General features: G+C 41.1%; 1 protein-coding gene across 1 annotated transcript in view; it reads right to left on the bottom strand.

Moving 5' to 3' along the window:
* The window catches only part of PCNT (pericentrin), a 70,829-nt gene that overhangs the window by 54,342 nt on the left and 970 nt on the right, over positions 1-15,517 (bottom strand). Inside the window, 10 exon segments of the mRNA XM_031063397.1 lie at positions 1-232; positions 1,214-1,390; positions 1,565-1,657; positions 1,743-4,202; positions 4,491-4,655; positions 6,961-7,104; positions 7,868-8,047; positions 8,865-8,915; positions 10,400-10,597; positions 15,501-15,515. The exon segment at positions 1-232 is cut by the window's left edge and continues 39 nt beyond it. Coding sequence (XP_030919257.1) covers positions 1-232; positions 1,214-1,390; positions 1,565-1,657; positions 1,743-4,202; positions 4,491-4,655; positions 6,961-7,104; positions 7,868-8,047; positions 8,865-8,915; positions 10,400-10,597; positions 15,501-15,515 — 3,715 coding nt within the window.

Raw genomic sequence — 15,517 nt, 5'->3', positions numbered from 1 at the left:
TAAGGTCTTCTTTTTCCTTCAGACACTGTTCTTTGATCCTCTCCCACTCCAGCTGGTGGCGGCTCTGCAGAATGGCGACCTCCTGAGCACGCTTGTCATTGAGCATCTCCCGCAGCTCCATGAGGGCAGTCTCCTTCTCTTTCCTCAAGTTGGACTGTGTAAGCTCCAGCTGAGAGGTGTGCATATTGTTTAAGGTCAGGCGTAAAGCTTCCAGTTCAAGGCTGTGCAGTGTCTGCAGTGGAGTAAAAAAGGGTTTCTCCCTCCCCTCTAATGAAATGTGCTTGTTTTTTCGTTACCACTTTCAGTTTTCACTGTTAAACACATCTAAGTTTTGTCTTTCTGTACCTGGAGACGGATTCTTTGTGGCAAGGACCCTTAAAGGAACCCTTAAAATAAGCTGCTATAATGATATTTGAATGTTTTCAGTGCAATGTAAAAGGCTTTCCTTACCTGCCTCCTAATTTCCTACAAAATATCCTGCATCTGTCCACTTCCTCACATCAAAGCAGAACACAAGCTTACCCCAGCTGGTCACTGTCTATTGAAAGAACTCCTTATGTTTGCTGTTGTTTATAATTTGTTAACAAAGTAAAGGTCTAAGTGATATTGAAGAAGAAGAAATACAATTCACCACTCCTCAATTCTTAAGTAAACGACCCAGTGTACCAACAGGTTGTAACTAGACCTAACACTAGACATTCTTTCCATTTCCACTTTGCATTTCGTGGAAATGTTCAAAAACCCAGGAAGTGTACAGAAGTAAAAGCCAGGTTTTCACACTACAGCATTCCTAATTATTAATAGTGAGATAATTAAAAAGTGGGAGGAGTTTATATCCTTTATAAAATTAACTTGTTAAACTTGCGAAGACAAAAAAACTACAAAGCTGTTTTTCTCTCAAAATCATCAATTTAAACAACCAGTTTTCTTCAGAATCAATGTTAAAATAAAATTAATGTTAAAATATATATTAAAATATATATTAAAAATATAAAATATAATATAAAGTGAGGATTCTGGAGAACTCCTCTAAAATATATCTACTACCACCCACCAAGAGAACACTCCTTTTCCTTTGGTTGCAGCACCATGTGAAAGAGCAAGTGTAATAGCCACAAAAATTAAGGAGAAGGCGCCTTGATTTCTGTGTATGCTGGAGATCATCAATTCAGCTAAGAACTGTATTAACCACTGTGTTATTTCCTGTTTTTACCTGGGATTGGAGCTGAGCCTGCTCCTGCTCTGCTCTGTGTGTGGCTGCCATTTGCTGCTGGAGTTCATCTAAAAGGTGCCTCTGCTCCTCCTTGAGCTCAGCACGGAGCTTCTCCATTTCCTCCGCGTGTTTAGCAGCCAGCTCAGAGACCTCCCGATCATGCTCCCGTTCATGAACCTGCAGAGAATGCTCTGATGAAAAGCTTTCTTCAAAATATGATTGTTTAGTCCTAATTATGGAGAAAGAATTCTCCATCCTCCTGACCCCAAATCAAAAACATCAAATAAAACAATAAATATAATCTTGCATCTCTAAAATGTTTACACAACAATGCAAAATTACAGCACGTACCTTTTTTATTACAGCAATCTCTTCCATTCTTTTTTCTTCCAGCCTCTGTTGCTCTTCCACTTTGTCTTTTATTTCAGCATTTAACTGTTTGATCTGAAAACAGGCATACAAACATTTGCAATGGCTACCTTAAGCATTTCAAAATCCCACAATTCCTGCAGTTATCAGGGTTTCCTACCTCTCTCTCATGTGCCAAACTCACTTCACTTAATTCAGCAAGGTGTTGACTCTCCATCTTATCCATTTCCTCCTTGTAATGCTTCTCCATCTTGGACTGAGCCTCCTGGGCAGCCTGACAGGACTCCTGCAAGCGAGCCTCAAGCTCCAAATGAGCCTTTTTCAACTGGGCAATTTCTTCAGTCAACTGGTTTTTTTGCTCACTGTACTCAGCAGTCTTTTCCTTTATTTCAGCAGTTAGTTTATTAATTTCTTGGTTGCTGAGGTTTAACCTGTCCTCATAGCTCAGTCTTTCACACTCCTGTATTTCTTTGATGTTTTTCATTTCAGCATTAAGCTCATGGATGTTTTTCTCAAGGTCCTCAATGATGCTAGCATTCTCTGCTAGTGCTTTTTCTGCTTTCAACAGATCCTCCTCCACACTGGATAGTCTCTCTCTTAAGGCTGTTTTTTCCTTCAACAAAAGTATTAAATTTTGTTCTTTATTATTGATTTCAGCTTTGAGCAACTCCAGTTCTTTTAGCAATGTCTCTTCAGATACAGTTTTCTGACTCAACAGCTCTGCTATTCTCTGGTTTTTAGCCTTCTGAGCATTAAGCTGGCTTTGCAGCCCATCCCTTTGACTTTGCAAAGCTGCCAGCTGACAGCCAAAAAGAGCCTGCACTTTGCTTGTCCCAGAATCAGAAGCTGTGTTCTGCTCCTGAGCATCTCTCACTAACTGCTCCTGAGTTCGCAGCTGCATCACCAACATGTCCCTTTCCACCTGGAGGTCCTTCACCATTTCTAGCCAGATAGAGGGGTTTGACACTTGTGTTAGAGATGGCTGACCCTCATCCTCACCCTGCTGCTTTAGTAGAAGCATGTGTTTATTTTCAAGTTCTTTCTCCTCCTCCATTTTCTGAGGAAGTTCTTTTTCACAATGGATCTGTGCTTCATATTCTTCCTCCAGTTTTGCATGCCTATGAGAGAGCTCAGACACGGCTTCTTCCCAATTTCCAACAGCTCCTTGGGTGTCCTGATAAGGCATTTCCAAGTCTGACTCCTGATGGAGCAGCTCAGCTGGCTTCAGATGTCTCTCTGCCAAACACATCATCTCACCATCCTCTGCGTCACCGTGGTCTCCAATTTTGTTTTGCTGCAGGGAGCCATCTGACACACATGAAACAAAGGCCTCTGCTCTCACCTCTGCCTCTTCAGAAAGGTCCTGAGCCAAGGCACTAAGACACGTCCCCTCCTCAAGGCTACAGTTGAATGAAGAAGATACAAACTCTCTGCTGGGTTCTAGGAGCACACTGCTGTCTAACCCATACATATTGCATCTGCCCTCTTCAATGGCATGGCCCTCCAAAGAGCTGAACCCATAGGAGTCCTCTGGAGTTTCTGTGGCAATGAGGTATTTATCCAATATACCTTCATCACCACTGAGAAGCCCCAGCTCTGACAAGGGTTCTTCAGACAGGTTCTCCCCTTCACCACTTCCATTATCCTTCGTGATCTCTAAATTCCTTGTTTCTTCTAACTGATCCCTTGAGGAGTCAGACTGGAACTCCACTTCTGGCTGATACACTGGCTCATCTCTGCCCTCCAGCTGGCATGCTCTGTCCCACATCTCCTCCAGATCCACTCCCTGCAGCTGACACTTCCCTGATAAAATCTGGTTTTCCCTCAGTAATTTTTTATTGGAGTCAATCTTTCCATCATGATTTCCCCTTACATCTATACATTTTTTAGCCTCATAAAGTTGCTTTTGATTTAATTCCTGGATGTAGGAATTCAGCTTCTGAATCTCTTCATTCAAGGATTGTTTTTCTTTTTTATATCGCTGGGCTTCCTTCGCTTGCTCTTCTGCAGAAGAAAGCTGAAACTTAAGGCCATCAATTAAATCCTTGTATTTAGTCTCTATTTCAGATTTTTCCCTCTGAAAGTCTTCCCGTTGGTTTTCAAGTTTTCTCCTCAAATTTTCCTTACTAATTTCAGATTCTTGAAGCCTTACATTCAGGTCAATTATTATGCCATTCAAATTCTGAATGTTTTCTTGAGAATTCAAAGTACAGAGTTCTTTCTTTAACTGTTCAAGTTCATTTTTATATTTTAAAATAATTTCTTTTTCATAGATCTGCTTGGCTTCTGCAATCTCTCTCCTGTGGCACTTCTCCAGCTCATTCCTCAAGTTATCCAACTGTCTGCAAATATCCTTCTCATGACTGATTCTCAGTTCTTCAATATGTTGCTGTTCTTTCACTTTGGATAAAGCAATTTCTTTTTTTAATTCTGTTATTTCTGAGTCCCGAAGACAAAGTGTGTGCTGTAGTATAGACAAGCCAGATCTTTCTGATGTCAGCAGATCTTGAAGACTTTTAATAAATTGTTCTTTTTCATCTATGCTTTTGTGTAGCTTTTGTATTGTATCTTTCATATCCTCTTCCATTTGGGCAAGCAGATTTTCTTTATCTTTGGTATTCTTAAAAATAAAACATTACATATAAAATACACCATGATTTCTTTTCCTTAAGCCTCATGTTTTTAACTTGCATTCAGAAATAACAACATTTAAGTTTAAGGTTTCCATTTATGGCAGTACTAGTTACACTCTTAAAGGAAACCAAACATTAAGCTGTTTCATTTATGTTAGTCATCACAATCCCTACAAATTTATTTCTATATAAAAAGGCTTTTTTCATGACTATGACACTATAGTAAATTCAAGTTATCATCAAATTTGAAATAATTAAAAAAAATACGTTTTTACCTTTTGGGAAGACTCCAGCTGCACTTGCAGGTCATGTGCTTTCTCACGCAGACTCTCCAAGTGCGCGTTTTGCTCTCTGAGACGATCCTGAAACAAGAACATTTGCTGCTGGGCTTCTAATCCTTCGTTTTTCCTGAGACTTTTACTCCTCAGTAGCTCAGTAACCTGGGCACATAAAAGGCAGTCACAGTCAGGAGGAAGTTTGTATCCAAACAACTCATACACAAGACTCACTGTAAGCAAGTGTATTTAGAGATTTACCCTACATCTTTCATTCTCAAGGAATAAAAATCACCCTAAAAAGGCAGACAACACTTGTCATGTTTTAGATACTATTACTTACTGAAAAGATGCAAATGTTAGATAATTCATCCATGTGGTGGCTTCTCTAACATTATGAACCCATAAATCTAGCATAATAAATCATACTGAATTCCTCCAATACAAAACAGAACTCCCAAAGGACTGGGCATACCATTAAGAGGACAATGAGCAAAACCTTCTCTGGAAAGGATTTACAGCTCTTTACTAAAGGTTGGTTTTTCCTTTCCATATCCTTTCAAATGAAAGGAAAACATTTATCCCATCAGGACAACATAAAATATGTTATATTTAACATTTTTCTCAGTATGTTGCTAAAACCAAGAAAGAATATGCAAGACAGTATTAGTGCTTTCATCTGATATCAAAGTTGACATCCTTCCACAATGTGCATCATCTCACTAGATTTATTTAGAATATGCCTGAAATGCTATTGAGGCTTGATCCTTGTCTTTCAATGGCTTATGGTGCAAATCCCAAACACCTGTTGAGTAGCCTTCACTTTTACTACATTTTGCTGTTGCAATCAGAACTGTAGATAGAAAGCACTATTTTTTGTTATTTTATTTTACAAAATTTCATTTAGCAACCTTTTTCAGGCCATAAGCAACTCCATTAATATAATCCCTGGACTAAAAAGGCTTAGTTTTGTTTTTTAAAATTTTTAAACCTCGTTCCCTTCCTATCCAGACTTTAGGATATGTAATCCCATACCCTGCAAACCTGAAACAGTTACTACACAAACATTTCTCTTTGGCATATACTACAAAGCTCCAAGGACAACAAATACATAGGGTCAGAGAGAATAGCTACTGGAACACTGAGTATCACCAAGAAAGAATAAAGCACTTTAAAAATACATTTTAAAGCAGAGAAAGGCTGCAGTATATGTCATTATAGAGGGATTAGATCCATGATCAACCTGTTGCACTGAAGCAGGTTCCTATTTGTCAGAGATGCTGCTTGAACCGTGTCATTTTAAATTTCTTTCTTTGAGCCAAGTCACATGACCTCAGCACAGCAAGTTTCTGTCTAACAGCTGAGATGTTCCAGTTGCCCAAGCAGAAATTCACAGATTTCTCTGGCAAAGGACAAATGATCACATGCAAGCCCAAACTATATAGCAACAGCTGTGCACAGGCCACAAACCACTTGTGGCAGGACATTCCCCCACCACAGAAGGGCTTATCTGCTCTGCCTATCAGCTGGTGCAATAGCTCAGGGCATCTTCCCCCTCCCAAGAATTTGCTAATTGGTGAAATATTTCAGGCCAGACATCTGTCTGGCAGTGAGATATTTCTGGCACCATGGAGGTGGCATTCCCAGCTGACAATGAACATCTTGCCTTGGGAGAGAGATCGTAGGAAGATAAGCTTGAATTTCTGACTGACAGACACTTAACTTCACAAACTATAAAAGCTACACCAAATTTTCACAAGGCAGAAGTCTTCTGCACATTCTGTGGAAATGTGTGGGGCCCTTCCCCAAAGCTGGGATGCTACTTTGTGGTCACTCTCTTGGGGGCTGAATGAAAGCAATCTGTGTACCTCCTCATCAGTTCAGTGATAAGTTACACTGACTCTTAATCTATAGTATTTCTTTGCTAGCTATACTAGAGATACCTTTATGTTGTGCACTGTTTAACGTAATCTTTTAGTACTTGTTTTAACCTGTTTAAGGCCATTTGTCTGTTAATATTCTGCCTACTCAGTAAATAACTCAATTTATGATAAACCTGATCTGCAGTTCTAAAGAACTCACAAGCCAGAGCTGTTTAGGTGTGCCTCACCTGAATTCAATCTGCTGCCAAAAATCTGAACCTAAGGCAGAGCTTGTCTAATGCTTTCACTCAACCCATAACACCACTAACAACATTGTGCAAAATTCCCTAACAAGGGCTTAAGTGATAAACAAAGAAGTGCAATGACCTTCAAAACGTTATGCAAGCAAGTGGAAAATCTGAGGTTATTTCCAGGACTTCTCCGTAGTAACCAGGAAAAAACCCTGCCTCGCCCTGAAACCATTCTCACTGCTGTGCTACAGACTGAACTATGAGGAGCTACATGACCAGCTCAAGGTTTTTACATTCACAGTCTGAAGTTGTTCTTGCAGTCTCTGTAAGGACATGCAAATTGGAGGAGAGGCACACCTGATGTAACTGGAGCTGTAAATCGTGGATCTGGCCAGCCACACGTGAAGCCTCCTCCTGCAGCTCATCCCGGTCTTTCTTGGCCTGTTGAAGGCAGGCTGTTAACTTCCTGATGATTTCATTCTGCTCCTGAACTGTTGTTTCCTACAGGGGTCACAAGAAGTGCACTTTTAATGAAGATATTCTTAACATATTTGGAACCAAGTAGGTTTTGTTGAAGCAAAGCCATTACAGAGTCTGTAGTTACATTTCAGTTTTAACCAGCTTGCACCAAAGAAATCTTTGTGTCCAAAGATGATGGCAGGCATGAAGGAAGAGGAGGCTTAAATTGATCTCATAGATGACAAACCTAATCAAAAGTGATTTTAAAAACAAATTATGGGGTACCAGCAATGAAATTGGTATTTTTACTTCCAAATTTGTAGCTCTCATTGATGAAAAAGCCATCACGTTTTCAAAAAGGACATAATGAATATTTAGTACCCCCTAAATTGTTTCCTATCTGCCTGCAATTCCCTTCACCCATGTGAGAGGAAGCTAATGAGATGGGACACATTAATCCTATTTTATGTTAATCACATTTATCTTTTCAATTTATTTCTCACCAACAGGAAATGTCTTTATTTCCCCAATCCTAGAATGAGAAAAAGAACATATAAAGGGGAAACTAACCAGTCTTAGAAAGCACCTGGTAATAATTTACCTTTACATAGTACTGCTGGAGAAGGGGAATGCAAAATATTATTTTTTTAATATTCTGGGAGAGGATGGTGCTTTTTGCACTACATGTTAGCAAGGTGAAGTACTTCTCACTAAAAAACAACAGGTTTTTGAGTCTTGAGGCCTAAATATTTTTAGGATGAAAATAAGGTACTATTATCCCATTACCCAGTTCTGTCAAACATACCTGGAGCTGCATGGAATCGTTGTGCTGGGTGAGTTGGTCCTGCAGCTCATCCATCTGCACAGTGAGTCTCTCCACTGCCTCCTGTTTCTCCAGCAGCCTGCTCTCCAGCTCAGCTATCCTTGCCTGGCACACCTGAGCATCAGCCTCGCTGTACTCTGCAGCACAATTTATCCTAGCTTTCTTCATAAGGGAAACAAATGCATTTATTCACTAAAAATACCATTTTGGGATTCATCTGAAAACAAATTCAGCTTCAAGGTTAAGTCTTGGACAAATTATACTTTAAAAGTAACTCAATGCTGGGACTTGGTATCTAATAGAAACATTACATACCTAAAATCCTTAAGGCTTCAAAACTTCAAATTAAAAATTATCATAGATGAGACATTTTCATGATAGTTTAAGGCACAAAAGTAAAGTAAAAGTGCTGTGATTCTATAGCACCAAATGGTGGCAACATGCCATTTTGGCATGTATTGGGATTTAAATACCTCCAGTTGTGAGGATGGAAGCAGAATATTGCCAATTTAAACAAAGCCTTGACATCCATCTGACTGGAGAACAGTCCACCCAAATAAGAAACAACAATGTAAAGCTCTTCAACTAAAATTAAGTATCTGTGGCTTCTTAGGAGCAACATTGTTACAATCATCACAGAGGATACAGTATCTTGTATTTTATTTTGAATACATTTTGTTTGTATTGTATGAAACAATGAGAAATGAACCCATGTATCAATTGGAAACATTATAAACATTCCAATTTCTCTGGGCAAAGTCTGTGATTTTACAAAACCCAATTTTCTCAGCAACCAGTTTTCACAGCCAGTACATGTACATAGAGAGAAATGACTGTTTTATACCATAAAATGGTGAAATCACATCAGTTTTATCATATTTGATAATAATGTTCAATTAATCATTTTAGAAATCCATTATCAGTCTTTTTTCAGCTCTATCCAGCACCTTTTACTAAAGATACACCGTTTAACACTTACTTCAGTTGCATGATCATCCAGCGGCTCCCAGCTAGACAAATCAGTGCTGCCCTGGTAAATGAACAAATGAAACAAACACTAAATCATAGCTATTTTAAATAAAAATAAGGTAAAGCAGAATGATTTTGGAAGCATCTTAAGCATGAGCCAGAAAGGCCTGTGTTGTGAGAAACTGACTTTATGCTAAATCCAGCTGGTCTTTCATGGTGAAATGAATTAAACTGCAAAACAAACAAACGAATTATAACGTCCACTTAAATTTAGGGCTAATCCTCAACACTGATTCAATGCTTGATCCTCTTCTGTTGTAGCTGGTAAATACTTGAGCAACCTTTAATCTAGTACTAAAAACTAGTAAACTGACAGGAGATTAATTAACAAACATGCTAAAACCATTCAGGTAATCACAAAAGCAACACCTTTTTCTGAGACACAGATTTAACATAGCTTGATACCTTGAAAGAGGTTTCCCTCTCACTAAATTCACAACAAGACCAAGATGACCACTGCATTATTTAAAAAAGGCAGACCACACCTCTCCCTGCATTTTGAGTCTGCTTGAAGTAGTTCCCAATGATCACTGCCTCCCTGGAGGCACCCTCTCCAGGTAACCTAGAATTCCAGCTGCTTTACAAGCCAGCTATTTTGAAAAAAGCTGCTTAGCAGCAGTAAGTGATTTTTGTTTGTTTTTAATTTAAGCTCACATGAATGCAGCAAGAACACTGCTGAGTGACAAAACACTATGTTTTTCCTCAGTGTGTAACTTCATAAAAGCCTTTGCAATGCTAACATTTTGTTGAAGATATCCTGAAAGCATCAGGTCTACCCTCACAAGAGAAAGCACGATAACACATGCAAATTTTATCCCCCATCATTGCAGGTTTGCAAACACTTTAGTTTGATGCTGTTGTGGTATGTTGTGAAAACACACCAACATCTGGAGAGATGCTTTTGGTGCAGAAGGCACAAAATGCTTTCCATAGAGAACATGACTACCTCTAGAGATCCATGAGTACAGACATACCAAAATACATCAGACACAAGCAGAGTCACACCTCAAACAAATCTGTGGAAATAACATCTATGCTGGTTTTACAATGGCTGGAATAAATCATAGTTTTTCAGAAAACATTTAAGCATATTTGAGCCAGCCAAGTGATACAAAACCAAATTAATGCTGTGCATTACAAGGTCCTGGCAGCTTTTAATCTGTTGATCTCCCAATCCAGATTTGCCATTTGATGAATTCACAGCCACAACCGCAGGTCTGCCCAAAAAGAAGTCCATGGCAGCAAAAAACTTTAATTTAGGAGGCTAACAGCTCCCTGGCAATAACAGCTGCCCAGGCCATGTAATGTCTTAGTAAATGAGATTACTTTGTTAGAGAGTGAACTTCTACAAGTGAAAACAACAGCAATTCACTTACCTCTCAGGAGCAGCTAGTGGCCCATGAGCTAACACTCAATTGAGTCAAAAACCACCTGCAACACTTGTTACCTGCAAATGGAGTGAAGGTGAGAAACACTAAAATTTACCTGTGCCTCTGTTGCTGCCTCTGGCAGGCTGGTGTCTTCAGCCTGAGCCTCTATGCCTTTCCCAGCATCTCCAGCTGCTACTGGGTGCTCTTCCTTCGGAAGGTCATGCGTGTGGACAGCCGAGCCCTTCCTCTTCGCCGCCTTTTTCTGCGACTGCGCGACGTCGCCCTTTGCTTTTCGCTGTCTGAAGTAAGCAAACTGTTCAGGAAAGATTGCAAGAGGTACAGGGAGAGGTAAGCAAGGAAAAAGTAGCAGGACCACAAGATTAACACAGTCATGGGTGACAGAGCTCCTGTCTTGATAAATTATATACATCTGCAGAAAAACTGCTTTATCTGCCTGGATAATTCACAACATACTGGATAACTGTGCCATTAAGCAACAAATCTCACACCAGCACTAAAGGCTCATTTCCACACAAGAATCAAAGTTTTACTCAGTGAAACTTTGTGTGTCAATAATAATCCAGAATTACAGCAAGACAAACTAGTAAAGGAACGACTTGTCAATATAGAAGAAGCATTAGGAAAAAATAATAATTGAGCAGTCTTTCTGCAAGACCAGCAAAAACAAGAACTCCCTTGTCATGGTGCCAGCACCAGCACACCCCTACAAATACATCTAAACAGGTCTTAGCCAGCGTAAGCTTTGAGATGAGGATTCACTTCCGTTAATTTTAATGCTCCTTCCCTGCCACCCCCTTAAGAGAACACAGCAAAACTTCTTCGCCAGAAAGCAGCCTCCAGTACATAAATAGAAAATCAATTAAGCCAGGTCATTTTAATTTCTTCTGTTGAACAATCAGATGCTCTACTTTATCAGGCTATCACAGCTCTACAAAGCCCCAGAGACTTGTAAAGAATGTCACTGACAATTTATAACCCAACTCTCCCTAACACCCTAAACAGCTTAAAAAGGATTATTGTTATTTTCAACTCTAGTATTGTGTTTAGGCAGCATTTCCAAGTAACATCTCCCACACAGCAAAAATCCAGACATCCTTCTGATAAGGAAAAAGACTTCTTCAAGGTTAACACCACAGATTATCAAGTGCAGTGTAATATCCTTGTGATGAGACAAAACAGATAGTTAACTGATGACTGGATGCAAACATCACTGCCAAGTTCTACCTGCAGTACATATGAAAAGCCACTGCTTGCAGCTTAGTTTTCCTGCCAAACAGCCACCTTGCAGAAAAATCTTGTTCCACTCTTCTCATTCAGTTTGTGAAAAGCATCTAGTTCAGCCCCCTCTCCTTACAGGAACTTTGAGCTGACAGCTTAGCTACTCAACAGGTGCACAGTTACACTCCTGCTACACCCAGCAGCCTGTTTGAAAGGTACATTTGCAGAAAAACATCAACTTCTTACCAGCTGATAAAATTCTTATGTACAAAAAACTTAATTTTTAAGATTACCTTCTGCAATTTCTACATTTAGCAATACTGAAATGCAGATTAAATGAAAGTTGCTGGACTTGTGCCTTTCCTAACAAGCAGAATGAACAGACCACAAAGCTGCAGTGAGACACAAAGACTATCCTCTGAAACCAGGTGTCAGCTCCAGCACTTACTGATGGCAATGTGTGTCAAAAATAGCTACAGCACTCATTAACCTGATAACATGGGGAAACGGGGCAGGAGGAAACCTGCAGGAAAACGGAGAGTAGAGGAAACTGCTGAAGCAGGGAAAAAGGGAAAACAGGAGTAAAACAAGCAGAAAAGATGAAAGGCAGAGAGAGTGGGCATTACAGAGGGCAGTTACTGATTCATGAAGGGAGACCAAGAATCTCACATTAAAATAGCAAGACTTGGCATGACTGAACACCTAAACACTCCACATTTTTAAGTGCACAGGTCAAAGAAAACAAAACTTATTTTGTCCCACTCACACGCACTAAACATTTAAAATCATAATATATGCCATGCAAAAATATCTAACTACACCAAAACTTTATGGAACTACTGTAGTTGGTGGAGTGGCATGCTCCAGATTTATGGGAAAAGCTCTATTTAGAGCAATATCAGGCTGCCAAAGCCTTTCAGCAGCTACATGAAGTTAAGTGTTGTTGTAAGAGAATCTCAAATTCACATCCAGCACGAAGTACTGAGTGTGAATGTGAAGAAAGCAAGACACAACTGCCTCTGCCTCATTACAGTGAGATCCCATCATGCCTGTTTTGAATGATTTACCTTTCCTTTTGCTTTCTAGAAGCACATGAAAAGGTGAAAGCTTCACTTTTAGCCAAGAAAGTTCCTGTAGCATTGCCACAGGAATCCTGAGAGCACTGTCCTCCACAGCATCCACAAGGACACCTTTCTGCAGGTACCAAAGCACTGCAACTTCATTTCACCAGCACCAGTCAGTTAGAAGTTGGTCTATTACTTTATGTGCTTCAGAAATTAGTACCAAAACCAACACCCAGAGAAAACAGAACAGAGCAGAAAACCACATCAGCACCAAACAGAAACAGGTTGTTCAAATAAACATTAGTTCAGCCCCTGGATACAGCAAACATAAACAACAAGTGCTCTTAGACAAAAGCAAGAAATATTTTCTAGACCTTCCTCAAAATGATGGGGTGGGAAAACTTCCTGGAAAACCTGCACTCATTTTTCAGGTCCTAATTGTAAAACTGAAGCAGAACAAAACTTCCCACACCTGAGGTATGGCACAGAGAGCTCTGTGACGAGAGGCACAGGTGATCAACATGCAGACTAATTAATGTGAGGTAGAAACAAACAAGGAAAAAAACGCAGCACTGAATAGTTAGGCTTGTTTTGTTTCTCAATTACTACCCTGGCTTATCAGCATTGCATTTGTATCAAACAGGAAGGTGAGGTACCTGGCACAGTCAGTACTTAGCTGCCAATTACAATTGCCAATAAATATAACAGTTGGCATTATTATTAATATTATTAGGTGATAACTTAAATGCATCTCAAGAATGGAATTTTGAATTCTTATATGAAAAAGAATAATGCAAGCGCAGGTCTGAAAAGGAAAACATTTAGATCATATTTCTTTGCCAAGTCATTGCTTAGCAGACTAAAACCTAAGGATGCTAAAGATACAGTATCTCATTTTCTGGAGGGTAGGGGTGAAGCAAAAAGCCCTCAAGAGTTCCCACCTCCAAAGTGAAGCAGCATCCAACTGCAGTTACATCGCTGCCCAGGTTGCCACAACAGAGGGCTCTCACACACAAACCAGCCTCACTCTGTCCCCTGCTGCCAGCAGCTCCTCCAGAGAGGCTTCAGAAAGCTGTTCTGATGGGCACTGAACACTCCTGTGTCACACCAGAGATGGGATCACCTCGAGCTGCTCTAGGAGAGAGAACCTGCACTTGCTCATGGTTCTTCCTCCCTTTCACAACTGTGCTGTATCCATGAGGAGGGGAGCACAGAGAAAACTACAAAAATGAAAAGCAGAGGAATAAAAAAGGGGAAATGTCACCTGGAGCTTTTTGGAAGCTGTCTGGTGCCCACAATCTGCCAGCCAGAGAATAGATCTCTGTGATGTTTTCATCAGCAGAGGAAGCACCACATCTATCTCTGCCTCTCTAAAACTCTCCCTCTCCCCTCAGCATTCCATGCAGCAGCAACATTGATGGGGCTGCTAATGATGTTTGTTTTTCCTTTAATGGGAAGAGAGAGATTTGGCACACACAGTATAAAAATAGTAAATGCAACCCTGGCTCTGCAGGTACAACTTGAAACATAAGGCAAGTCCCTGCTTTTTTTTTTTTTTTTTAATGGCAATCAACAGTTTTCCAACAGGTGGGAGCTAATAACCTACTCAAGTTAAGTCTGTCACACTTTTCTAATCACAAAGAAGTCCTGCACCTGGAATTAATGCATGTTAACAGAAATGCTAACACAGGTTGGGCCACACTAAGGTAACCTCTCCACCTTAGGAACTCCTGCTCTCAGAGCTCTCTCTTGAGCAGTTTTCCTCACAGCACATGACAAGGCTGGGAAGGCAGGCAGATGAGACACTGCTGAGCAGGAGCAGGCAGTGTGGAATCCATGGCAGCATCAGGGAGGGCCAGCCAAGGATGGAGGAGCTGCACTGCCCAGCACCAGGCTGCAGCTTCAGCACAGCTCCAGCTACAATCCTGCTCCCTCCCACAAAAGCTCTCTTCGATTTTCTTGTGCACAGCACTGCTGGGAAGCAGCTGAAACAGAAACATAGGACAGCTCCAAACCAGCTCTGGCCCCACTAGCCAGATATCCAGGCTGGGTCCCTGCAGAAGGGGCAGGATCTGGAAAGATCTGATGGGTCCAAACTTCCCACAACCCTGTCTAGCTATAGCCCCCATTCCACTCTTACTGAAATGGTGAGAACTAAAAGCCTTATTCAGCAGGGACACCCAGAAGGGAAACATGACAAAACCAGCTCAAACCCCCGCAGAAATGCTGAAAGTAACAAAGCATTTCCAATCAGCTCCTTGAACATCATTGCCAAAACAAAGCAGTGTTTGTCTAACGGGGTTAGCACACAAGCAGAGTCAAACACGTGGCTGCAGGTAATAATTACTTGGAGAATGCTATCTTTATGTATCAGCCTCATCCTGTGAGCTCTACACAAGTCCCTACACTACACCTGAATGTTCAAAGCCTATGAAGTGTTTGCTACCGGCGTGACTGGAAACCACCAAAGCGAGCGCAGCTCTCTGCTCTCCCTGCGGACAGCCGGGCAAGCGAGTGAGCCAGCCGAGTAACAAACAACACCTGTTCTTTGGGATCCTCAACCCCCAGTGCAATATTATATATCCTTTTATATCCTTAGCACAAACACTGAATCCTGGGCAAAAATGGGAGAGCCAGAAGGAAAAAATCCAAAACACAAGGAGAGCAGAGCCTGAAGGCACACGCACAGCTGCCAGCTGCTCCGTGTTGACCCGAGGTAATGTTTCCATGCCTGTGCAGCGGGATTTGCTTCTCCTACGGAGCCACCGTGCCAGGGGAGCCCTACCGGGGACACCCCCAGGCCGGCATCCCGCTCCCACCTCCGAGTCACAGCGGCAGGGCCTGGCAGCGCTCTCAGCGCACCGGGACCGGGGCGGGCGCAGCCTCCGCCTAACCGGGACCCCTTCCCCTCACCTTAGCCCTGCCTGCCT

This window comes from Geospiza fortis, unplaced genomic scaffold, assembly GCF_000277835.1.
Source record: "Geospiza fortis unplaced genomic scaffold, GeoFor_1.0 scaffold390, whole genome shotgun sequence".
Taxonomy (NCBI): Eukaryota; Metazoa; Chordata; class Aves; order Passeriformes; family Thraupidae; genus Geospiza; species Geospiza fortis.
Note: the sequence above shows the minus strand (reverse complement) of the source record. Positions and strands in the feature narration are given on the sequence as shown.